Source organism: Rhodotorula paludigena (genome assembly GCF_050403205.1).
Source record: "Rhodotorula paludigena JCM10292 DNA, Rt_paludigena_JCM10292v1_ctg3, whole genome shotgun sequence".
Classification (NCBI taxonomy): domain Eukaryota; kingdom Fungi; phylum Basidiomycota; class Microbotryomycetes; order Sporidiobolales; family Sporidiobolaceae; genus Rhodotorula; species Rhodotorula paludigena.
In genome coordinates this window covers 349807-372128 of record NW_027481455.1, presented here as the reverse complement: position 1 = coordinate 372128, position 22322 = coordinate 349807, and the positions used below count along the sequence as shown (strand labels likewise).

The 22322-nt window shown below is 63.0% G+C and overlaps 9 protein-coding genes across 9 annotated transcripts; 3 read left to right on the top strand and 6 right to left on the bottom strand.

Annotated features, from left to right (window-relative positions):
* Positions 1–248: 248 nt before the first annotated feature.
* Positions 249–1466, top strand: JCM10292_005191 (phosphotransferase family protein; the record flags this gene model as incomplete). The annotated part of the gene is made up of 2 exons (XM_076646090.1): positions 249–689; positions 750–1466. The coding sequence occupies 2 exons, from the start codon at positions 249–251 to the stop codon at positions 1464–1466; spliced, it is 1158 nt and encodes a 385-aa protein (XP_076508369.1).
* A 163-nt stretch (positions 1467–1629) lies between these two features.
* JCM10292_005190 (ribonuclease Z) lies at positions 1630–4939 on the bottom strand (the record flags this gene model as incomplete). Its single annotated transcript, XM_076646089.1, has 7 exons — positions 1630–1993; positions 2055–2210; positions 2265–2387; positions 2442–2632; positions 2688–3662; positions 3724–4561; positions 4617–4939. 7 exons carry the CDS (start codon positions 4937–4939, stop codon positions 1630–1632), a joined length of 2970 nt encoding a protein of 989 aa, XP_076508368.1.
* A 794-nt stretch (positions 4940–5733) lies between these two features.
* Positions 5734–8090, bottom strand: JCM10292_005189 (uncharacterized protein; the record flags this gene model as incomplete). The annotated part of the gene is made up of 2 exons (XM_076646088.1): positions 5734–7166; positions 7232–8090. 2 exons carry the CDS (start codon positions 8088–8090, stop codon positions 5734–5736), a joined length of 2292 nt encoding a protein of 763 aa, XP_076508367.1.
* A 918-nt stretch (positions 8091–9008) lies between these two features.
* Positions 9009–11331, bottom strand: JCM10292_005188 (AP-1 complex subunit mu; the record flags this gene model as incomplete). The annotated part of the gene is made up of 12 exons (XM_076646087.1): positions 9009–9102; positions 9194–9243; positions 9377–9447; positions 9596–9809; positions 9883–10097; positions 10160–10289; positions 10373–10517; positions 10592–10660; positions 10723–10784; positions 10846–10913; positions 10987–11146; positions 11287–11331. 12 exons carry the CDS (start codon positions 11329–11331, stop codon positions 9009–9011), a joined length of 1323 nt encoding a protein of 440 aa, XP_076508366.1.
* A 316-nt stretch (positions 11332–11647) lies between these two features.
* Positions 11648–13402, bottom strand: JCM10292_005187 (uncharacterized protein; the record flags this gene model as incomplete). The annotated part of the gene is made up of 6 exons (XM_076646086.1): positions 11648–11800; positions 11955–12148; positions 12233–12427; positions 12540–12675; positions 12814–13222; positions 13305–13402. 6 exons carry the CDS (start codon positions 13400–13402, stop codon positions 11648–11650), a joined length of 1185 nt encoding a protein of 394 aa, XP_076508365.1.
* Positions 13403–13540: 138 nt separating this feature from the next.
* JCM10292_005186 (uncharacterized protein) lies at positions 13541–14877 on the top strand (the record flags this gene model as incomplete). The annotated part of the gene is made up of 5 exons (XM_076646085.1): positions 13541–13733; positions 13790–13912; positions 13997–14064; positions 14144–14731; positions 14809–14877. The coding sequence occupies 5 exons, from the start codon at positions 13541–13543 to the stop codon at positions 14875–14877; spliced, it is 1041 nt and encodes a 346-aa protein (XP_076508364.1).
* A 124-nt stretch (positions 14878–15001) lies between these two features.
* MLH1 (mismatch repair ATPase MLH1) lies at positions 15002–17961 on the bottom strand (the record flags this gene model as incomplete). The annotated part of the gene is made up of 11 exons (XM_076646084.1): positions 15002–15303; positions 15377–15515; positions 15580–15739; positions 15806–15920; positions 15980–16433; positions 16499–16746; positions 16806–17154; positions 17216–17312; positions 17377–17549; positions 17662–17799; positions 17869–17961. The coding sequence occupies 11 exons, from the start codon at positions 17959–17961 to the stop codon at positions 15002–15004; spliced, it is 2268 nt and encodes a 755-aa protein (XP_076508363.1).
* Positions 17962–19075: 1114 nt separating this feature from the next.
* Positions 19076–20451, top strand: JCM10292_005184 (Frag1/DRAM/Sfk1 family protein; the record flags this gene model as incomplete). Its single annotated transcript, XM_076646083.1, has 6 exons — positions 19076–19181; positions 19271–19341; positions 19402–19471; positions 19534–19885; positions 19966–20049; positions 20118–20451. 6 exons carry the CDS (start codon positions 19076–19078, stop codon positions 20449–20451), a joined length of 1017 nt encoding a protein of 338 aa, XP_076508362.1.
* Positions 20452–20739: 288 nt separating this feature from the next.
* Positions 20740–22293, bottom strand: JCM10292_005183 (uncharacterized protein; the record flags this gene model as incomplete). Its single annotated transcript, XM_076646082.1, has 7 exons — positions 20740–20898; positions 20979–21125; positions 21185–21274; positions 21337–21441; positions 21503–21949; positions 22015–22076; positions 22272–22293. The coding sequence occupies 7 exons, from the start codon at positions 22291–22293 to the stop codon at positions 20740–20742; spliced, it is 1032 nt and encodes a 343-aa protein (XP_076508361.1).
* Positions 22294–22322: the final 29 nt, after the last annotated feature.

The following is a 22322-nucleotide window of genomic DNA, read 5'->3' as shown; positions in this document are numbered from 1 at the left end:
AGCAGCTCGAGGAAGCACGTTACACCCCTTTTCCTGCTCTCCTCCTCGTTTCGCCCGACCAGCTTTTCGGGCTGAAAGAGCCGCCAACTGCTTCGCTCTCTCTTTCCTTCCTGTACGTCACTCCCTCACTCAACCCCGGCCGTCTCGTACACTCGAGCAATCCCTTCCCAGGTGAGCGCGTCTCAACTTCCGCGTGCACGCGAGAACTCGAGACTCTTCCTCCTGGCCCCCAAGGTCCTCTCGCCGTCATGCTCGGCAGTCAGCTCTTCTCCAAAGTCTTCTCGCTCTCAGCGCCGAAGCTCTCCCACAGCTTTCCCGACTTCCTCTCGGTTCGCTTGCTGGGCTCGTCGCACTCGTCCAGGTCTTTCGGCGCCAGCTCCGTTTCGACCGATTCGCTCTTCCCCTCGCTCGTTCCGTCAGCGAGCAAAACGTCGGACTCCAGCTCCTCCTCCTTCGACTCGGACGACTCGCTCCCGCACCCTGCCATTGTCCTCGCTTGCGGTGAGCATATCGGCCGGCACCCGACCTTCCTCGACCTTTACGACGAGTCCCCTCCAGCGGACCGCTACGTCAAGCGCCTATCTTGGAACGGCCGGTCGCTTATCGTCAAATACGGCCGCGATGTGGGGCTCGTCGAAGCGGAGGTTCTCTGCCGTCTCGGCACGGAGACAAGTTTGCCTGTACCTCAAGTACGCCCCGAGCCCTTCGTCACGCAAGGTTCGATGTGAGCTAACATAGGCTGGCGGCAGGTCTTCGGCTTCGACTCGCTCAACGGCTCGACGTACATCTACATGGAAGACCTCGGCGGGAAGACGCTCGAGTCAATCTGGTCTACTCTGTCGCCACACGACAAGAAGCCTACTCTGAACCAGCTCCAGGATGTCGTGCGCACGCTTCGCAAGGTCAGGGCGCCTCCGTCCGCCCCGGTCGGCACCTGCGACCGCTCGTCTGGCCGTCCGCTTTCTGATGTATTCGGCGTCGAAGGAGCAACGACGTACGAGGGCTGCGCTTCGTCTCATCAGCTCCGCTTCGGGCTGCAGAACGAGTTGCACCGGCGCTCGGACAACCACACCGACATTTCCGCCGAAGAGACGCGCATCAAGGTCGAGCGCCTGCTTCCGCTCTCCTCGCCGGTTGTCCTCACGCACACTCAGCTCGACCCGGGTCACATATTTGTTGACGCGAGGGGCAACATTACCGGTCTTATCGGCTGGAGTAAGGCGGCGTGGCTTCCGGCATGGGCCGAGAAGACGATCCTCGCGCGCCGCTCGTCCGGCCGCGACTGGCTCGACGGCCGTAACGCGCTCAAGATGATGGCCGAGAAGCTCTGCGGTGGCGCAAAGAAGGCGGAGGAACGGCGGAACTTGCTGCGTCCCATCGGCAAGCCCGTCGGCGGAAGTCAGCGGTCGCGGTGTCGTTTTGTTGTGAGGGGCGAGCGGGCGTGCGCACACTTCTGCTCGCACTAGATATTCCCCAGCTGTGACGTATTCTGCATCTATGTCCCCTGAATTACCTGATCTAGCCATTCTAGCTCCGCTCAACGTCGACCTTCCCAAGTCAGAGTGTCAAATGCCAAGCTCCAGGAAAGCAGCAAGCGAGCTGAGTTATGCTGCATTGCGAAGGGGCACTCTATGCCGTTGCAGCCAGTTGGACTTCCGCCTCCTTCTTGTCGCGCTTCTGCTGCTTCTTCGACTTGGCTGGCGCCTTGTCCCGCATCGCCTCATCGTCCGCGCTCGTTCCGAGCGTGCGCTCCTTGCCGCTCAGCTCATCGCCGTCATTCCTGTCTTCGGCCTCGTCCCAGCTGAGAAGCGCGTCCATCGCATCGCGGTACTGCTCAACCTTCCAGAACTCGTCAAGCCGAAGCGTCATGAGGTCGAAGGCGGTCGCGACGGTCGGGCGCGGAAGGTCGCTACTCGCCGATGCGGTCGAGAGAGGTGGGAGCTTGGGGTAGCGGGCTGAGAAGTGGGTGAGGAGGAGGTGACGGGCACGCATACTGAGACATCGGCAAAATGCGTCAGCTGCGTCTGAGGCTTGACGATGCGGAATGAGCTCACCGAGTCGCAATGTCGATTGCTTGTCCGAACGTGCTGTGGCCCTTCGCCTGGGCGACGTCCGGCATATCGTCTTCGATGGTCGCCTCGTGCACGAGAACGGAAGCGCCTTGGCCTGCGGACACCAGCGCCTCGCAAGGCATTGTATCACCAGAGAAGCTGCGAAAGAATAGTCAACACTCGAGCGGTGTCTTTGGTCAACGAGCAACGCACACCGTCCGCCAGCCCGACACATGCGTGATGACGGCGCCCCACGCGCGACAGCGGTGCAGCACAGGTACCGCCGTGATCTCGGTAAGTCCCGTGCACTGCTTGAGCCCTTCGAGCGCCATATCCCTGGTAGTCCGGCAATCAGCGAGATGTTGGAAGGCGAAAAAGGGCAGCTCGCACATCTTGCTTCCTGGCAGAAGCGTCTTGCCCGGCTCGACGAGGAAGTTGTCGACGAAGTGCACTCGGCGCCCGGGCTCCGTGCTACTACGGTGGTCGAGCCCGAGGTCAAACAGCTGGTGCTGCTCGACGAGGTAGATGCGCGCATTCGGCGGAGCCACGATCACAAGCGGATCTTGCGGCGGCGGGTCGAGCTTCCAACAGGACAATCAGCAATCAGCCACGCTCCAGAATCAAGCGTGCACGCACCTGTGCACGCTTCTTGAGGATGATTGACATGCCGGCATGGTGGTCTTGGTGCAGGTGGCTGAGGAAGACCATCTTGATCCCGCGCAGTACGTCCTCGGCGGAATCCTTACCCTCCCGCCCACCGTCCTCGCCGAAACGGCGGGCAATCTGGCCCCACGTACCCTCTCCCGCGTCGAGGAGGATGTACTGCGTCGGCGCCGTCGAATCCTCTCGCGGAAGGTGCAGCAGCGTGCCGCTGACGTTACGATACTTGGACGGCACAGCGCTGCCGGTCCCGAGCGGCGTGACGACGAGCGACCCCTCCGACGCAGGGACGACTAAGCCGTCCTCGGCCGTTCGGCTCTGGCGGTCTTCCGTCTGACGGGCGACCGCCTCCTTCGCCTCCTCGGCCTTCTGCACGTATTCGGACCAAGCGACCGCAGCGCGCTGCTGCAGTTCGACCGGCTTCTCGGGACCTTTAAGACGCGCTGCCTCGGCGTCTGCCTGCGGTGACGGGACGTCGAACTCGAAGGTGCGAGCGGACGTTCCGAAGGGCGACTTCTCGGCGGGAAGAGGGGCCAGAGTCGAGCTGAAGTGCGAGTTCGGCGCGAGAATGCTCATGTCGGTTGGCAGGGACGGAGGAGGCGGCGCGTCTGGCGGGAGGAACGAGTAGTGTGGGAGCGGAAACATCTGCTCGTCGAGTTGGCGAAGGCGGAGGCTGAGAAGCGAGGCGGGCCCGAACGTAATTTCATTCTTGCCCTCACCGACAAAATCGGCGGAGGAGACGTGCACGGTGAGAGCGGGGAAGGAGGTGCGGAGGGTGCTAAGGTAGCTCTCGAGCACCGGCGAAGTGATGACTGAGGGACCAATGTAGAGGAAAACGCCGCGAAAAGCGACGTAAGAGCCAAGGGACTCAGTCGAGAGGCGGGCTGGCGGAATGGTCGAGGCGAGGGCTGCAAGATGTGCTGGCGTAGGGATGTTGAGCACAAGGAAGGCCTGTTGTGTAGCGTTTCAGTGGCAGCCATGTGAGCCAGAGAAGCGGAGCAGGTCAACTCACGGTGCCATCCTGGCCAGCCTCCATGCATTCCCCTGCCTCGACCCACCTTCCGTCGCCAGCACCTTCGGCTGCCGCTTCTGCCGCCTCCGCCGCCGCCTTCTGCCGCTTCATCCGTTCGGCACGCTCCTTCTTCGACTCCTTCTTCCCTCCCTGCTCGTCTTTGCCACCCACAGTGCGCTGCTCTTCTGACTGAGTCGACACAGCCGGGACCCAGACGCGCTCGCCCGCGATCAGGCGGCTGAATGCCTTGCCCGGCTTGACGCCCAGTGCGCGCGCCTTCTCCGGCAGGAATTTGCCGCGCAGCCGCGGACCGACGACGAGGTAGCTCAGCGCATCAGGCGTGAAGTCGCGCGGGAGAGGCGGGAGAGGTTGCGGAAGGTAGGCAGGCGTCTGCGGGCGCCGCCCGGAAGCGTCGACAGGCGGCAGAGTGGGCGCAGGCTCGAACGCCGAGCCGCGGAACATGTCGCGCAGGACAAGCTTGCGCCACTCCACAGCGTCTTCGCCGCGCAGGCGCGACGGGTTGAAGGAGGCAGAGGTTGGTGCGAATGTCGGCGAGGCGGGAGGCGATTTGACGCGCCGAGGCGGAGAAGGAGAGGTCGAAGATCGCTTCCGCTTCAGCGAACCGTTTGGACTCGTGTGGTCGTCAGCCGAGGGCGGCCGAGGAGTCGCATCATCCGTCTGCATGGCAGTCGTTTCGGCGACGAAAGTTTCGCCTGAGGCGCTGAGCGGAAAAGCGTAGACAATGAGGTTGGAGTCGGCATGCAGCGGTTCGGGAAGCGTTGCCGTGGACGTTGAGGCAGTAGGCGGCGGCGAGGTCACCTGGAGCGATAGCTTATCCCTGCGAGAAAGCGGATCAGTGGAAGCTGACGACGCGTGAGTCACAGGGAGCGTACCTTCTGGTGAAGAACCTGCAGCTCGCGAGAAGGTGGTCCGTCCCGCGCGGCCCGAAAACCTTGATCTTGTCGTTGCCCGCCTCAACGGAGGTCAAGAGAAAGCCGGGGAGACCGCCGCTCTGCGCCAAATCGCCGAGGAAGACGTGCCCGACCTTGCGCAGGCCGACCTTGTTTTGCAGCGCGATGCGCGAGAAGCCCTCGGGCGTGCCGAAGAGGTACCGCTGGTTCTCGAACGCAACGAGGAGGGAGGGAGACGAGTCGACCGTATGAGTCGTAAGGACGCTGACGGAGTAGCGAGTTCCGGCGGGCGCAAGCTCCGTCATCCTGTTCGCGTTTGATGCCTCGGCAGGCTGGACTGCGGTCGAAGCGAACGAGCGACGGGCGAGGAGGATCGGGAAGGACGAGAGCGGGCGTGCGAGCCCAGCCGCAGCTTGGACGAGCCGCTGAATCGTGAGCGGATACGAGTGACCTGTCAAGACGCTGCTCAGGTCAGCCCACTGGCATACGAGCTGGTGTCACTCTGTTGAGCTCATCTCCACCGCCTCCTCGAAAAGTTCCGGGCCACATCAAGAGCACGAGCGCGGCTTGTACAGCTACAGCATACACAGAGAACGCATACGTAGCGACTGGAGTGCATCTGTGCGGTCACGAATCGAAGAACGCACCACGAAGGTCCCTGTAGTTGCTCTTCGCTGATGAAGCCCTGGACCGTCGACAGGCGCTTCGTGAGCTCTGCCGGCTGCTTGTGCACAAGCCTTGAGGTACAACAGCGTCGAAGTGAGCTCTTTGAGCGAATTCTATCGACGTGAGGAGAGGGACGAGGTTGAAGCCCCAGCGAAGCGTCTTGACGAGCAGACGACCGATACTATTCCAACGTTCAGGTTCCAGAGTGCTGGACTGGCTAAGGACGCTCCTTCCAAAGTGCGATGCGCGGAAAGAGCGGAACAGGGCCGCGATGCGAAGTGTATCAAAGAGATAGAGAAGGAACAGACATGGTCTACAGGCGATGTGAGTGAGGCGAGAGCGCAGAAATAGACAGAAGATTGACCACGACATGACCACGCACGATACAGAGACCCCAGAGGAGACCAGGAGAGGAGCACAGAGCACAGGTGCGTCACCAGCCCGGCCAGTCCTCCACCGCCGTCTCACGCTCCTTGCCCTTCCCTTTCTCCCTCTCGCCCCCAATAGCCTGCTCCGCCAGGCCCTCGGTCGACGCCGACCCCGTGAGGAACGCGCTCCAGTCCCACGCGCCGCCCGCCTGCTGCTGCTGCTGCTGCGGCGGAGCGTGCCGACTCGACTCGTGGGCGGACGAAGGCGGCGCCGAAGCGCTCAGCGACGCGCTCTTCGTGAAGGTGGAAAAAACACTCGAGAGGCCTTGTCCGGGGACGGGGCCAGGAAGCGGCGCGGGAGAGCGGGACGGCGATTTGTGCGGTGCCGGGTGCTGCTGGTCGGCGGCGGCGGCGGTCGGCGGCTGAGCGGCGAGGAAGGGCGACGGCAGCTCGCGCGGCAACTGCTGCTCGCCGCCCGGGCCCGTCATCGCAGCGAGGGACGATCTGCGCTGCGGCCGCCTCGTCGGTGAGGGCGGCGGGAGCGGTTCGAGCGGCGGCGGCTCGAGCGGGCCCAAGGCGGTCGCGAGGCCCTGCTCGAACGTCTCGACGAGGCCGAGAGTCGCGCGCTTCGAGTTGCGGAACGTCTCCGAGTCGCCGATCTGCGTCAGGCGCCGGCCCAGAGAGGTCCAGCCGCCAGAGAGCGCGTCGAGCGCGGTCGAGCGCGAGCGCGAGTGTGAGATGCTGCTGCCAGCGGAGGGAGGCGTCGAACCGGCGACGGGTGGCGGAGTGAAGAGGCGCTGGCGGGTAGCGGTGGGCGACGCAGAGCGGGGCGTCGATGGCTTCGGGCGCATAGGCGAGACTATGACAGGCGATGCGGGTGCAGCTGCAGACTGAAAGCCCGCCACCTGCTCCGGCGAGACGGTGCCCTCGCTCGCAACCGAGCTCGGCGCCGTCGTCTGCGTCGCCGCTCCGCTCACGAGCGATCCGGTGTCCGTCTCGACCGAGCTCGCCTTGCTCTCCCTCCGCCGCACACGGTCCGCGTCCTGCTCGTCTTCCTCTTCCTCCTCCTGGACGATGCCGAGGCCGTTGGGCATCACGCTCGCAGTTGCCTCGTCCTCCGCAGTTGGAGGCGGCATGCCCACGGCGGATTCGAGCACGCGCCCAAGCGCGCCGCTGAGCCACGTGCCGGCAGCTTTGACGCTTTCTGGAATCTCGACGGTTGGCGAGATCTGGCCTTCGTCGCCGTCGCTCGCATCGAAGGTTGACGAGAGTAGGGAAAGATCGAGCGAGTGCGTCGCGTGAAGAGTCGCCGCTGGGCGAGGAGACGGGGAGGTGTGAGGCGAAGCGGACGAGACGGTTGAGATGGAAGGATGGCGCGGATGAGAAGACGGATTGGGCGAGTGCGATTGCTGTGCATGCTGCTGCTGCAGCGAGCGAGCGACGATCGACTCCCACTTCTTCTTGAGGAGCGCCAGCTCGCCTTCGTGCCGCTTGAGCTCTGTCATACGGACAGCGTGAGCCATTATGCACGAGAACGGATGAAGCCAGAGAGAGCAGACGAACCTTCTCGCAAGTCCAGACACTTGCGCTCCTTTTTGGCGATGAAGCTGAGCAAGTCGGCATTCTGCTCGACGAGCGTCGCCTGTGCCGGGATCGCATTTGATGAGCTCGATGCTGAGGCGCGGGGTGCGCTCGACAAAGTTGCGATGTCATCCGCCGGATGCGTCGCCTGGTCGTGCGACTCGCCCTCCTCCTGCACCCCGCTCAGCGACATGCGGCCTCGGCTCCTCCCGAGAGACTCGTCGGCGTACGGCGCACTGCCGTTGAGAGACCGCCGCGGACCGTCGTTCTCGCCGCTCGCGCCGCCCGCCAGCAAGCCCAGCCCATTCAGCCCGTCCAGCGAGCTGGTTCCCGTGTAGCTGATGCTGGCGCCGCGGCGGCCATGTGCGCTTCGCGGTGTGCGTGCACCGTCGAGCGGCGGCGGCGTGGCGGAGCCGGAGGGGGGCAGGGAAGAGGCGGGTGAGGCGGCGGTGCGGTACGAGGCGGAGCGGCGGAGGAGAGTCGGCGAGGTGCTGCGCTCGTGCGCGGCGTGCTGGCCATCGAGAGGGGTCGTGCCGCTGGTTCCAGGCGCGTCGGGCGTATTGTGTGCCGGAGGAGACGCGAAAGAGCTTGGCGAGGGGAGGTTACCACTCATGCTCAGCCGCAAGCTGCGCACACCATGGTTGCCTCGTCTGTCCGCAGGGGTCCCAGGCGTCCCCCTCGCGCTTGACGGGCTCGTCGCTGCTGACAGCGGGGATGCATTGGCGACAGGTGACGATGGCGAGAACGAAGTTGAGAGGGAGAGGCGTTTGAGGTGCCGCCCGCCCGAGCCGGCGGGCGCCGAGCGGCTCGAGAGGGGTGTACTGGGCCCGGCTTCGGCCATCAGACAGAGTCGTGAGATGCGGCCGTTGAGCGAAGGATGAAGAGGCTCGTGTGAAAGGGGACGCGGGGTGCTTCCGGATGATGCTGGTCTGGACGAGGTGCGCGCGTTGCTTTTCACGCGCGAATCAGTCGCCGTGGACTCAGCAAGGCGGAGAAGCGCTGAGCGCAGCGACCGGATCGCGAAACGGACCCGACGCGTCGTTGCGCGTCGCCTGTCGCGCGCAAATTGCCCCCGGGCAAAAGTGTGGTGACGTGATTGTGTCCTGTAGCGCCCACCAGGCTCGTGGCTGGCAGAATGCAAGCGGGCGAAAAGGGCATTGGAAGCCAAGAACAATCCCGCCGGCCCGCCGGCAAAAGGGAAGGCGTGACTGGGGATCGAACCCAGGTTAGTCGGAAGTGCTCGAGTCAGAACCGACTGTACTAACCACTATACTATCTCGCCTCGTTTAGAGCTCCTGCTCGCTGTGCATTTATATTCGCATTGCGCAACCCGGCGGTGATGGAAGCACACCCGGCCTGTAGGCTCCGTGAACATCATCCGCGACCGAACACATGAGGGCTGTCATGGCAGCTAGTGAAAGACATCGCAACTGCGCCGCGATTCCGCGGCCGTAGCCGCGACAGCGACGCAGTCTCGTCCGCCAAACGCGCAGACACTTTGCAGTCCGCTACAAGGTGCACATAGGACACGCGGAGCCTGCAGGCGAGCAAGACTTGGAGGCGGTATTCTGAGCCGCAGCGGAGAGGAGGCGAAGCGAGTGCAAGGTTGCTGTGAGTGGCGCTCGAGCTTGCAGCGTGCACGCGAAAGAGTGAAGCGCGCGAAAGGCATAGAGTCCGTAAGAAGTTCGTGAAACGCGGCACGGCAGCACATCCAGTAGTTACAGAAGTCAAAACCAACATCGTCACGCGCACAAAGGTCCTAGTACCCGACAACGGATGCGCCGGTGCCCTTTGCCGCCGGGACGTTCGTGCGCAGGGTATAATCGTCGCCGTTCTGGGTAATGTAGCGGACCCTGTGGATGGCGGTCGAGGTCAGCTCGGTGAGATTTTGAGACGCGCGTCGGTGGCGGCGGGCTCCCGACCGCAGATTGGACAGTCACGCACCATGGCAGTGCCTGGTACCCGCTCTTCTCCACGATCTTGAGGTATCGGACCTGGTTGACGCAGGTCGGACGAGGGTGGAGACGAAGGATTGAAGAGGCGCAAGAAGGGGAGAAGGGGACGGAGATACACCGAAAGTCAGGGAGATTGTTCCGCTGGGCAGCGAAACGAAGTGATCTGACGCACCTGGATACCACTGATGCTGTAGTAAGGGACCTCGAAGTTGACCGAGATGGGCGCCCGCTTCTCGAGCTCCTCTGCGTGAAGCGAGGCGGGCGGGAGGTCAGCCGAGTTTTGACAGCGCTCGGACACCCAGCGCAGCACCGCACGCCCGAGACTTGCTCCGTACATGCGCTTGGCGAGTGCGTGCAAGGACGACGCGGAAAGCATGGAGAAGAAACGCACCTCCTCGGACACTCGGCAGGCCAAAGTGGGCGCGCATGAGGAACTCTTTCCCGCCCGCGAGCTGCTTGATGCGCCACACGAACGCCGACTTTTCGGGCACGTAGTGCACCGTGCCGACCGACGAGCGGAACTTGGGCGAGTCGGCGTCGTCGGGCACGGGGATGTAGACCTCGACGTTGTTGGCCGTCGAGCGGCGCTTGAACTGCGCCTTGACCTGCACGCGCCCGCGGACGAGTCAGGCTCACGCAGCCGAGAGTGGGGAGCATTGCATGAGAGAACCGGCGCACCTTGACGACGTACTCGATCCGGCTCCCCGAGTGCTGCTCGATGAGCGCCTCGGCCCAGATCAAAGGCTTGACCTGGGTGTTGAGGCGGTAGCTCATGAGCTCGAACTCGCCGTCGGGCGGGATGAACGAGATGGTGCGGTCGTTCTCGAAGCGCGACAGGCGCACGCATTGGTGGAACTTGACGTCTTCCATCTCGATCGCCTTGCCGCGAGATGCTGCGGGCACGCATAGCAACAGCGGGTAAGTCGGCGCCGGGGGCATAGGAAAGAGTACGCACTTCGCCCCGTGTTTTCAAACATGACCTTGTCGTTCAGTCCCAATCGCAGTTCCGGCATCCCGCTCAAGTAGCACTTCATCTTGACCGCACCCAGAATCTCACTCCGCACAACGTTGCCATTCGCGTTGACCTGCCGGACGCAATCATCAGCAACAGCGCCGAAGGAAGGCAGGGAAGCCCGACGCGGGCAACGCCAAGAGGTTCGCGACGCACCAGCAAGTTGACGCTCTCGACCACGTCCAGGAAGACCTCATTCTTGCGGTACCGGATGCCCTCGGACCGCCACGAGACGGCGTTGGTGACGGCCATGGGCGGGCGCACCTGCACCTCGAGCTTGTGCGACTCCTGCGTGATGTACCTGAGGTCGCGCGGGCGGATTGTCAGCCCTGTGCAGTCTACGAGCGCCGAAGAGCGGAAGGACGGAAGACGCACTCCTGCAGAATCTTGCTTTCGGTCGTTTGCGGGTACCCAAAGTCCATCACCTCGTCGAACAGCTCGTAGCTGTAGAGCATCGTCACGGTCAGCTCTTTCCGGCAAATCTAGCACACAAGAAAGCAACGCACATGATGACAAAGTTGTCGCGGATCGACTCCTCTTCGAGCTCCTTGAAGTACTCGGTCAGGACCTGCTCGGATCGCGACGTCAGCTACTTGCGCGCCACTGTAAAGGCAGGAGCGCAGCCGCACCGACACGAGTTTGTGGAGGAAGGTGAGGATCTCGGCCGCATTGGAATTCTTCTTGGTCAGTGCGACGACTGCATACCCCACCAAGCGGGGGTCAGTCGAGGCAACAAGAAAGAACAGGTCGGCACGCTGCGGGGAACGCACGGTAGAGGTTGTTGTGGCGGATGTGGAGGTAGTTGATGCCCTGGCTCGAGAAGCACGGCGTGACGTACGCGCCGTCCTCCTCCTGCTCGAGGACGAGCGGGAGGAAGCGCTCAATCGCGCTCGCGGGCACGTCGTCCCGGTACGAGCGCTGGATCAGGGACTGCGCGATGAGAGAGCGGGTCAGCCCACGTCAACTTCCACGAGCGCTAAGCGAGGACAGGGGAGTCCTGCACGTCGCGCGAGTCGCTGGCTGATGCAGACGGAAGCGACTGGCTCCAAGGAGGGAACGGGCGCGCGCACCTTGCCCTTGAGGTCGAGGATGGCCACGAGCGAGCAGCCGGGCATCTTGGCGGAGTGCGACGCGACCTTCGGGACAACGACGACAGCGAGGAGGAGGAGCGGGGAGGCGAGGGCAAGTCGAGCACAGGGATACTCGGTCGTGCGGGGGGCGCTGCTGCTACTGCACAGAGCTCAGGCGCACTCGACTGCTCGGCTGGCGCGCGAGGAGCGGGTCGAGCAGGTTCGAGCCCGACACTCGTCGTTGTCGCGCGCCGCATCCGACAGCCAGCACGCGTCGCACTCGCGCAATGTCCCTCCAGCCAGTCTCTCTCGACTGTACCGAAATGCAACAATACACTGCACTGCGACAAGCGCGGCCCGTCTATCTCTTCGCGAGCGCCTCGTCCACCGTCCCCTTCCGTTTCCCGAGCGGCGCAAGCGGCCTTCGCTTCGACAGCCGCCACTGGTCCCGCCCCTGCGACTCCATCCAGATGTGGTGCAGCAGCGCTTGCACGTAGGCGGGCCCGCCAGGGAACTGCGCAAGGGAGGGAGGGGACGAGAGCATGAGTTACGTTGGAACTTAAATCCGAGCAACCGCAACACAGCTGAGGCAGGAGCACTGCGCGCTCGACGCGTACAGCGTGGAAGGATAGTGCGCAGAGCAGGCGGAAGTACAGGAGGCAACGCACCTTCTGCGGGTGCACCATGTCCTGGTGGCTCTGCCATCCCTCCCACACGTCGCCAAAGTCGTACGCGGGCACGCCGACGTCGCGCACGACCTGCTCCTGCATCTCGCGGATCGTGTGGATCCGGATGTCGGTGAAAAAGTTGGAAAACTTCTCCTTGGTGCCGAGGTCTTCCTTGTCCGTGTGCCGCCAGTCGTCTGCCGGTCGCGTCAAGGACTGATCAGCAGCCTGTCTCCAGGTGCGGAGAAAACACGAGCAGAAAGAGCGCGACGCGGACCCACAGCTCGCTCCTCCCACAGGTCCAACGCGGTGCAGCTTCCGGACCCAAATGGGCGTCTCGGGCCAGGTCGCGTTGACGTGCGCGATGAGGCTCTTGAAGCGGCGCTGCCACCAGTCGACACGCTCGTGCGTGAGCGGGATCTCGGTCGAGAGGTGCGTGCCGCGGTCTTGCCGGCCGAAAAAGGCGAGGTCCCACACTGCACAAGCGAGAGGGATAGGGAAAGGAAGTGCGTCAACAACGCAAATCAACTTCAGGCGTCCGAGCGTCGATTCGAGCTGGATGAGGAGACGAGAGAAAGTCGCACGCACAACCAGAATGAAGCGAGATGAAGCTGGGCGGGAACGGGAGTTGATCGGTGTGCGCCTTGAAGAGCGTGTCGACGCGGTCTTCTGCCTTTCCCGGTGCATGCCAGTCCGGCTGTTGGCGGAAATTGTCTTCATCGTCCTGCACGGAAGTCAAATATGCGGTCAACATCGCACGCGGCTGGCAACGCTGAACGGGTCGACGTCAAAAGTGGGCAAGGCCCGCTTCATACGCCAACCGCGTTCCTCACCCCAAACACCAAACGAAATGACGACGCACGAGCCCGTACATGAACCCGTTCGTAAAGTATGTGTTGGTCCAGGGAATCTCGATGACCCAGGGAATTCCTCGCTCGTCCCATCCTTCGGGCACGACGCCCTTTTTCGAAAAGTCGTCGTACGGGACGCAGTACCGCGGGAGCCCAATCATCTCTGCCATGTGGTGCAGTCCGTTGCGGTCGACCGAGTCGCCGAGGACGAGGATGGTGCGGTTGGCGAGGAACGAGAGGGCCTCGAGGTCGCGCTTGTAGATGAGCGAGACCCAGTCGGCCGCGGGCTCGCACGTCGGGCTGTAGGGGATCCAGCGCGCCTGCATCGGGTCGTCGGGGTCGTAGTGGAGGAAGCCTGGCTCTGCGAACGGATCGCAGAGGAGGGAAGGGTCGACATCGAGCGGGGCTTCGTCGGGGTTGCTGGTGGGTGCAGACGGTCAGTCGTGGGCAGACGAGCTTCGTGAGCCTGACTGCGCGGGTGCCAGGGAGCGGGGGGACGCACTCTGAGGTTGTGGGGCTCTGGTGGCTTGCCCTCCAGACGGCGATGAGGATGATGCACGAGCAGACGAGCGCGACGGGGAGCAGCGAGGGCCGAGCCATGCTCTTGGCAGCCTTGCACGCGCAGCCAGGACCAGCCAGGCGCGAGCGGGACAAGTGCGGACAAGGTCAACCTCGAAGCGGAAGCAGCTGCAAATGGTCAAAGGTTGACCTGAATACATTTGCTGCCGACAGCGAGACATGGCGCGAGTGCAGGCGCAGCTGCACCGGCTCGAACACGCCCACTACTGGCTCAACTCGCTCCTGTGCCTCCCGCTCCCGCTCGCCCTCGCCGTCTCGCTCCCCTTGTCGCCCACCCTCTCGTCGGCCATCTTGGCGGCACCCGTCGTCCTGGCTTTGACAGCTGCAGCGAGGAGACGCTCAGACAACATCGGTGCGACGCACGCAATCGCCTCGACGGGGAGGGCAACAAGTTGACCCGACGTGCAGAGACGCTGCACGCGACCATTACCTCGCAGATCCGCCTGTTCAACTTCTGCGGCTTGGCCTTTACAGCAAAGCAGATCGGCCTGTCCGCGTACTGGATCGTGGCCTATGTCGCAGCATGGTTCGGTGCGTCGACTTCGTGAGGTTGCGCAGGGGCCTGAACGCCTTGCATCGTCTACTGTCCGGACTGACCCGTTCGACACCGTGCAGCCGTCAGTTTTCTCTTCCCGCAACCGCCCTACCTGGGCCCGCACAAGCTGCGCACCCTGACGGGCGATGTACGCTGCCTTCCCTCGCTCCCGTTTCCCGCATTTCTCCACTTGACCTGGCTAACCCGCCTTCCGCGCTTCCCAAAAGGAATTCGAATCTGAGATCTTGCTCCTTCCGCCAGCGAGTACTTTTCAGAGCGATGCGGCGGGCGAGGCACCGCGGATCGTCGAGCTTCCCGCCTCCTCTCCATCCTCGTCCACACCGCCTCCGGCTGCACCTTCGAAGGAGGCGTTCCACCTGACCCTCTTCCACGCCGACTACTCGTCCAAATCGCGCGACCTGCAGTACTCGCTCGCGTACCTCTCGAACCTCTACTCCGCGCCCTCGCTGCGCTTCTGCCTCCTCGACGCCTCGGCGCCCGAGTGCGCGTCGGCCTTCTCCGACCTCGGGCTCGCGACGGGCCCGACGAGCTTGGATCTACCGCTGCTGCGGCTGTACAAGGCCGGGAAGATCGTCGAGCAGCGGCCGCTGGGAGAGGACGAGGCGCGGAAAGAGGTGAGGCGCAAGCGCGTCGAGGAGCGGAGGCGGCAGCGTGCGGAGAAGGCCAAGAAGAGGGAGCGGGAAAAGGCGGAGGAGAGCGAGAGTGGGTCGGATGACGAGGGTGAAGAGAGCGAGGACGAGCGCGAGGTCGAGCAGGAACGGGCCTTGAGCCGTTATAATTGGGACATGAGCGCTGTGCGTCGGTGCTCTCTCTCGCTTCATCTCTGCAAGGCGTCTTGCCTGACCGCTCATTCCGTGGCATTGTCCCACAGGCTGCGATTGAGCGGACGTTCAAGCTTCGGGAGCGGTCCCGCCTGCCGAACCCACCTCCTCCCTCGTAGCAACCAGACAAACGATCGCCAGTCGCTCACTACTCGTACCATCGGGAGTCTTTAGCCAAAGATGTGCGGAGAAATTGCAAAGACGGCGAGGGGAAGCACAACAACAAAGAAGGTACAGCCACGCTCAGCACCGCTCAAAGACCCGATACAGCGCCTCGAGGCTCGTCGCCTGCACGATAGCCTTGTCCCTCTCGACGAGCGCGCGTGTCGCGACGAGGTACTGCTTGGCCGCGGGGAAGACGACGTGCTGGATCGCGCGCTTGGCCGCTTCGTCCTTTTCCTGCGCGGCGGCGCTTGCGTCTCCGCCTGCGCTGGACAGGACAGGAGCTGGGACGGGCGAGAGGAAGAAGGCGAGCTCGCGGAGGAACGAGACGAAGCAGGGCTTTTCGCGCGTCCAGTCGACGTGCGCGCCAAGTCGGAGGAGGACTGCGCACAACTTCGTCGTCAGCCGTGATCTTGTTGCGCGGAAACGCGAAGCTGACTGGAAGGGGCAACGCACAGTGGGGCAGCTTGGACAGGTCGGGCGAGTAGCCGGGGAGGACGAGCGGGAGACTGGTCAACTCGCCAGCATCGCTCACGCCAAACGCAAAGTACTCGTCGAGCATCGCGCGGGCGTCGTAGATGTTCGTGTAGGCGATCTGCGGCCAGCAAAGCCAGGTGAGCACCATGGGACACGAGCGTGGTGCAGATGAGGAGGCGCGCCTCGATAATCTCGTCGACGCTGCGGGTCGTGCCTTCCGCGCGCCCCTTCGCACGTTCGACAGCGAGACGCAGTAGCTTGCGCAAACTCGGCGCGGGCTTGAGATTGATGCGCGAGAAGCGGCCAAACTGGCGCAGGGCGAGCTGGTAGAAAAGTTCCTCGCTGCACGAGTCACGGCTGTGCGTGAGCTGCGGCGCGATTTTCAGGCAAGGTAGAAGCGGCGCGCACGCGATAGCGGAATGATTGACGAGGTACAGTTTGGTCTGATGCTGGATCATCGATTGCGAAGTCGCAAGGTCGGCGACGCCCACAAAGATGTGCCCCTTGATGATGGCCTCGAGACCTGCATTGCCGCTGGTCAGTCCCAGGACGTGCGATAGAGGCGCAGTGACCGGGACATACCGTCGTGCCGCTCCTCGATGACCTCCTTGCGCATCTGCTTGACGCTCGTCAAGGCGCATTCGCTCTGCGCGATCCTGACCCTCGCGCTCGTCTGCCGCGCCTGTTCCGCCGCGAGCTGCTGTGCAAATTCGGGGTCGTGGTCCGACTTGCGCTTCTTGGCGGCGGGCTCGCCGTCTCGCGCTTCATCGCCCCTGTCCTCTTCGTCGTCGTCGAGAGCTCGCTCCTTGCCTTTCTTGCTCGTTGAGCGCGACGATGGCAGGACGGGGAAGAGGGCGTCGAGCCTTTGCGACTGAGCGTCGGTACGGACAAGCTTATTCGGCGCGACCTTGGGCGCCTTGCTAGACGAGGTCGTCGTTTTGGCACGAGAGCTCGAAGCGGTCGGCGCAATCTTCGAGCCGGACGAGCCGGAAAGGGTTCGTGCAGCTTGGGGCGCGCCGCTTGTCGGGAGGAGCGTCTGCAGGGAAGGTTGAGTCTTGTGAGCGGGGGAGCAACCGTGTAGCGGGGTCATCGAAAGCGCACCTGGACTTTGTAGCTCCTGCTCTCGCCCTGCTCGGCGAGCTTCTCGGCAAGCTTCTCGCACACGAGCTGGACGATCTCTTCCTCGTCCTCGAAACCGACTTCTTTCTTGGTCGGATGAACGTTGACGTCGATCTTGGTCGGGTCGATGTCGAGCGAGAGATACACGAAGGGGTGGGTGCCCTTGGCGAGGAGTGTGCCATAGAAGGCTTCGAGGGCGCGCTTGAGCGGCGAGCAGTCGACGAGGCGGTCTGCGTTCGAGAGGTCAGTCAGCTTGCAAAGCCGGGAAGAGAAGCGGGGCAGGACGGACTGTTGATGAAGAAGAGGTAGGTGCCCTTCTTGCCCTGATAGTTTGCGCCGCTGCACCACGCCTTGATGCGGACGTTCGGGTCGCTGCTCTCGGCGGTGACCTCGACGAGCTCGCGCTTGACTGCGTCGCCGTAGTGCAGCCCGATATTGTCAAGAGTGCTTGCCCCGATACTCGTGTTGATGTCAGCCGTCGCGTTGGAAGGTCCAGAGGACGCCTTGCGACACGACATGCCGATGCCGGCATTGTGGATCGAGTACGAGAGGACGACTTGAACGATGCGAGCGTACTCGTCCGATGCCGAGCGGAGCGCCTTGAGCCGCTGCGGTGTGTTGAAAAAGAGATCCTCGACCTGTACGTCGTTGAAGGCGGGTCAGATGAAGGCGAGCATGCAGAGAAAGCGCCGGACGGACAACCAGGACGGTGCCGTCGTTGCCTGCGCACGGGATCGGCGAAGCGTCGCTGCTTCCCGACTTGACGGGGATCATGACGCCATCTGAGTATGCAGCTCTGTCGGCACATGAGTCAGATCGAACGGGTACGGAGGCGGAGCAGCAGACGGGAATGGACGGACTTCCAGGCGCAAGTTTCCTCGCGAGTCTTGGTGGTCACGCTCAGGTGCGCGACGTGGCTGATGCTGGCAAGCGCCTCGCCGCGGAAGCCATACGTGCCAAGCGACGAGAGGTCCTCGAAGGCTTTAATCTTGGAGGTCGTGAAGCGTTCGCAAAGGATGGGCAGGTCATCTTTCTACGAGACGTGGGCAATCAGGCGTCAGCAGGGGTTTGACAGCAATCGTGCCCTTTCCCGCAGGTTCACAGAGCGAGTCGGAAGGGCGGCTGCACTCGAAAACGAAGCGCACCCTGATACCCGAGCCGTTGTCCTGGATCTGGAGGAGCTTGAGCCCGCCTTCCTTCACCGCTATACGGATGGTGGTAGCGCCAGCATCGAGCGAGTTCTCTATTAGCTCCTTGAGCGCGTTGGACGGGCGCTGGATGATCTGCTCGGAGAGGAAGCACCATGATCAGCTTGTCCGAGAGTGGGGGAACGAGGCGGCGAGGACACGCACTTCTCCGGCAGCGATGCGGTTCACGACGTGTTGTGGCAGCTTGGCAATAGGTCGGGGTCCACCTGCGCCCGCGCTTGGCGTTGCCGCAGCCATCCTCGCTTGCACCGCCTCGCCAGAGAAGACGCGTGAGCGGGCGGCAACGCGTCTGCTCGGCCGACGGTAGCTGTGCTGCGAAGTAGAGCCGGGAGGAACGGGCTAGGGATTCTCGCCAGCTGTCACAGCGGGCGGCGAGGGATGTGGCCGATGCGAGCGGAGAGGAAGCTTGCGCGACACGAAGCTGGCGGGCTCCCGCGGAGCGGCTAAGTCGCGTGAAGAGAAGTTCGTGCAATCCTTTGCACCCCCGATAGAACCCGCTACGACTGCACAGCACTCCGCGGCCCTTCTACCCCCGACACCTTATCCGCGAAACCTTTCCTCCACCCTGGTCGTCCCCTCACGCGTCTCAAATGCGGCCTCCTGCCCGAGCTGAATTGTCCCAGCCCTGCTCGCACACCTGTGCATGCCGGTCAGCCGCCCCGCGGTGAAGCAGGGGCATCGACCGGTGCCGTGGTGAAAACGGTCGCTTCGGCGGCGGAGCAGGAGAAGGGTGTTGTCGGTCGTTCTTGCGGCTCCGATAGACTGCTTCTCGAGGATGGTATGGTAGTGTGAGAAGCGGGACAATAAGGAGCGGCGTGATGAGTGAAGAAGAAGGGAAACCTGCCAGAGCGCGCTCGCGGCCAAGGTCGACGAGCGACTCGCTCGCTCGCAACTGCTCACGACGGCTGCAAAACAGGGCCAAGCACTTCCTTGTACACTCTAGACTCGCTGCCTAGCGCCTGCGAGTGTCCCGCTTGCAGCTTCGCGCTCCTGCTCCTCCTCCCTCGGGGTCCTCGAACCCCGACGACTTCCTGCGACGATCAAAGGGCCCTGAAGATCCCTTCCGAGATCTGTTGCATGAGATTCCGGGCATTCCAAGGGGACGGCGCCGCCAACTGCGGGCGTGCGTTGCAGGGACGACGTCGATGACGCCTCCGCTCCACCCAAAGTTCGGCCATCTCTTTCTGCCCTGCGGGCGTTTCCTTGCTCTGCCTCTTGCTCGGACTTCTTTGCCTCGCACGCACTGCACTCTGCTTGTGCGCCTTGCTGCCGCTGCCGGTCGACTTTGCGCGTTCGCCCGCATTTCGCTCTTCCGCTCTCTCGGCCTCGATCACTCTGAACATCAGCAAGTATGGTTGGACCCGTCTTCAGCACAGAACACGGTCGACGCATCGGCTGGCGTGGCCAGTACTGGATCTTGCCCCTCATCTCCGTCCTCGCTTGGTTCGCCCTCATCCGTGCGTCTCGTTTCCCGTCTCCGACGAGCAAGCCAGGTGCTGCGAAGCGCTGTCCTGGGCGGGAGCTGACCTCCGCTTCGCATCATTAGTTGCACTGCTGCTCACTTGGGCAGTCACCGACGATGCTGAGCGGTATCAGACAGACCAGGCAACCATCGTCGTGCGTTCTTGCATTGTCTATCTCCCAAGGTTGAACCGCTGAGACCTTGCGCGTCTGCAGTATGTGTCGAACATTGGCGCCGAGCGTCAGGGCATCTTCATCGGCCTCGGTACCGTGACGGCCGTCTTCTGTGCGCCGCTGGTCCCGCTTCGCCTCGGACTGCTGAACCCTGCTAACATCTTCCCCTTGCAGACATCTTGTCCCTGCTTGCCGAGCGCTGGCTTCGTCACCTCCGCCGCATTCCTGGCCCGCTGCGCAAGCGCGACCGCAACGCCGACATTGCTGCCTGCGTCTTCGGCATCTGCGGCGCCATCGCGCTCATCCTCCTCACGTGCTTCAACGCCGTCACGCACCCGAACGGGCACTGGGCGTGCACCGCCATCTTTGTCGTATGCATCGCGCTGTCGGCCATCTGCCAGACGCTCGAGATCTGGTGGCTCAAGCAGGACCACGTCGAGCGCAAGCATCTCCGCCGTAACGCCATCATCAAGTGGATCATCGTTGTATTCGCTGTCGCATGCGCCATCGCGTTTGCAGCAACCTAGTGCGTCCGATACCTAAGCCATTTTGCGCTCGTCTTTCACCGCTGCATCTTGACTGACATCGCGCTCTTCCTCTTCACAGCGCTGTCTGTGCAGGCTCGGAGGACGGTGTTCCTCTCACACCGCGGTGCGACACGATCAAGTCGGTTGCAGCGGTCCTCGAATGGTGCGCCTCCTCTCACTCTCGCATTCGGCTGCCCAACGTGAGACTGACTACAATCGGACGCTGAACAGGGTCATCGCCGTGCTGTACGGCGTCTACCTCTGCACCTTCGGCCTCGACCTCTGGCCCGCAGTCAAGACGCGCGGCCACACCTTTGATGAGCGCCTCATGGCCGAAGACCGCCAGAACACGCTCCACGCGCACAAGAACCCGCTTCAGCCGGGCGCGCCCGGCGGTATCCTCGGCGCGGCCGAGACGGGCGCTCTCGAGCGCCCGAGCGAGTCGACTCAGGGCGAGTACGGCGCGTATGCGAACCCTGTCGCTGCGCAGCAGGGCGTCGTCGAGCCACAAATGGCGCACGTGCACAACGACGGCCATGGTCCCGTTACGCGCGCAGCCTACTAAATGGCGGTCAAGACGAGTTGAGCAGAAGATGAGAGGAGAATTATGTAGAGACCTTCGGAGGACGGGCTGTCGAGCCGACGCCGATAGACACTCTACGACATGTAGCACTACCCTTATTGGCCCTTTTCGTTGTCTCCCATACACGTTGCACTCGCACGCAATCTTGTCGGATCTCTATCGCTTATCAATTCGGGAGAAGGTTCGCGGTGGCGAGTCTCTCAGGATGCGTGAGTTCTATGACCCTTCTCGAGCAAATCGACGGGCGACATCGCATCTTCATCATGCACATCAATCCTGCTTGTCTAGGCCTGCGAGGAATTCTTCTATCCGCTCTCTCCGCTCCATCGCTTCGACCTCGTAATTGAGCACATCAAGAATCTCGCCGCCGTCAAGCGCTTCACCCAGCGCATAGTATGTCTGCTCGAGGCGGTGGTCTGTTACGCGGCCCTGTGCGACCAAACAGCGCAGTGAGCGTTTGCTTAGGCAGGAAAGACGGAGCAAAGCGTGAGTTTGGAGAGCGAACGCACCTGCGGGAAGTTGTACGTTCGGATCTTGTCGCTCGAGTACGCCGTACGAGTGTGCATGCTTTGCACCGCGCGCCACGCCGCTTGCTCCTCTTGCAGCTTCTGGTCGAGTAGCCGCGCGCGGAGGACGCGCATGGCTTTGTTGCGGTTCTGCGAGAAGAAGGCGGTCTTAGCAGCTGAGTATTGTGAGACAACGGCGCTTGACCCACTTCGTGCTGTGAGCGCGAATCTTGCATTGAGACGGTAATGCCGGTCGGAAGGTGCGTGAGGCGGACGGCAGATTCGGTGCGGTTGACATGCTGTGAGCGCAAGGCATTAGCGCCGTGTGGTGCGTGTGAAAGAGTGCAAGCAGAGGACTGACCTGCCCGCCAGCACCTCGAGCACGCATCGTCTCGACCTTGACATCCTTCTCGCTCAGCAGGTCGTCTCCCTTGCTAGAAGTTGTCTCCGACTCGAGCGGCCAGACCTACGACTCAACGACGTCAGGCCTGTTGAGAGCTGAGACGGATACGAAGGGAAGGACACACCACCACGCTGACGACGCTTGTGTGCATCTTCTCCGTCTGATCCGTCGCCGAGGGCCGCTGGACCCTATGCCCGCCCGCCTCGCGCCGCAGATACTCGTACGCCCGCTCGCCTGTGACCTCGAGCATGGCCTCGCGGTACGCCTCGCCTGGCGCCTCGAGCTTGAGCGCTTCGAGCACTTCGGAAGTCCAGCCGTGGCGGTCGGCGAGGTTGCGATACAGTCGCAGAAGGTCGGCGACGAAGAGCGCAGCATGTATGCCGCCTCCACCAAACTTGATCTCCACGATGGCGGAGAGCGCGGTCGTGGGTGGAGGGTCGGTGAGGGCGGACAAAAGTGCATGGCGTGAAGAGGACAGAGCGGATTCGGCGGGTTCGAGGTCGTCAAGGGCGAGTGTGCGCACTTCTGGATCCGCCTCTGACGCTGAAATCTCGCGTAACGCTGCTGCAAGCTGATGGCGAGTCGACGTGTGTCGGTCAGTGGCTGTGCAGACGAAAGGATCGAGGCGAACTTCACCTTCTCATCCGCCTCAACGCGACTCAGAGCCGACTTGACCGCCTCGACGTCCACGAGCTGCTCTGATACACTGCTTTTCGAGTGCGTGTCCGACTCGAAGGACCGCGCGGCAAGCTGGCGGGCCTTCGCCGCGATTCGAGGGTCCCAGTCGAATGCAGCGCTCGAGGCAAGACGACGGAGACGAGACTTTGGTCGTGGCAGAGGGGCACAGAGTGCAGTACAGAGCTTGCATCTCGTACAAGCTGCGCGATTCGCACCACTTGCACCGGCGCGCAACATCCGCACTTTGGGCGCGGAGCGACGAGAGG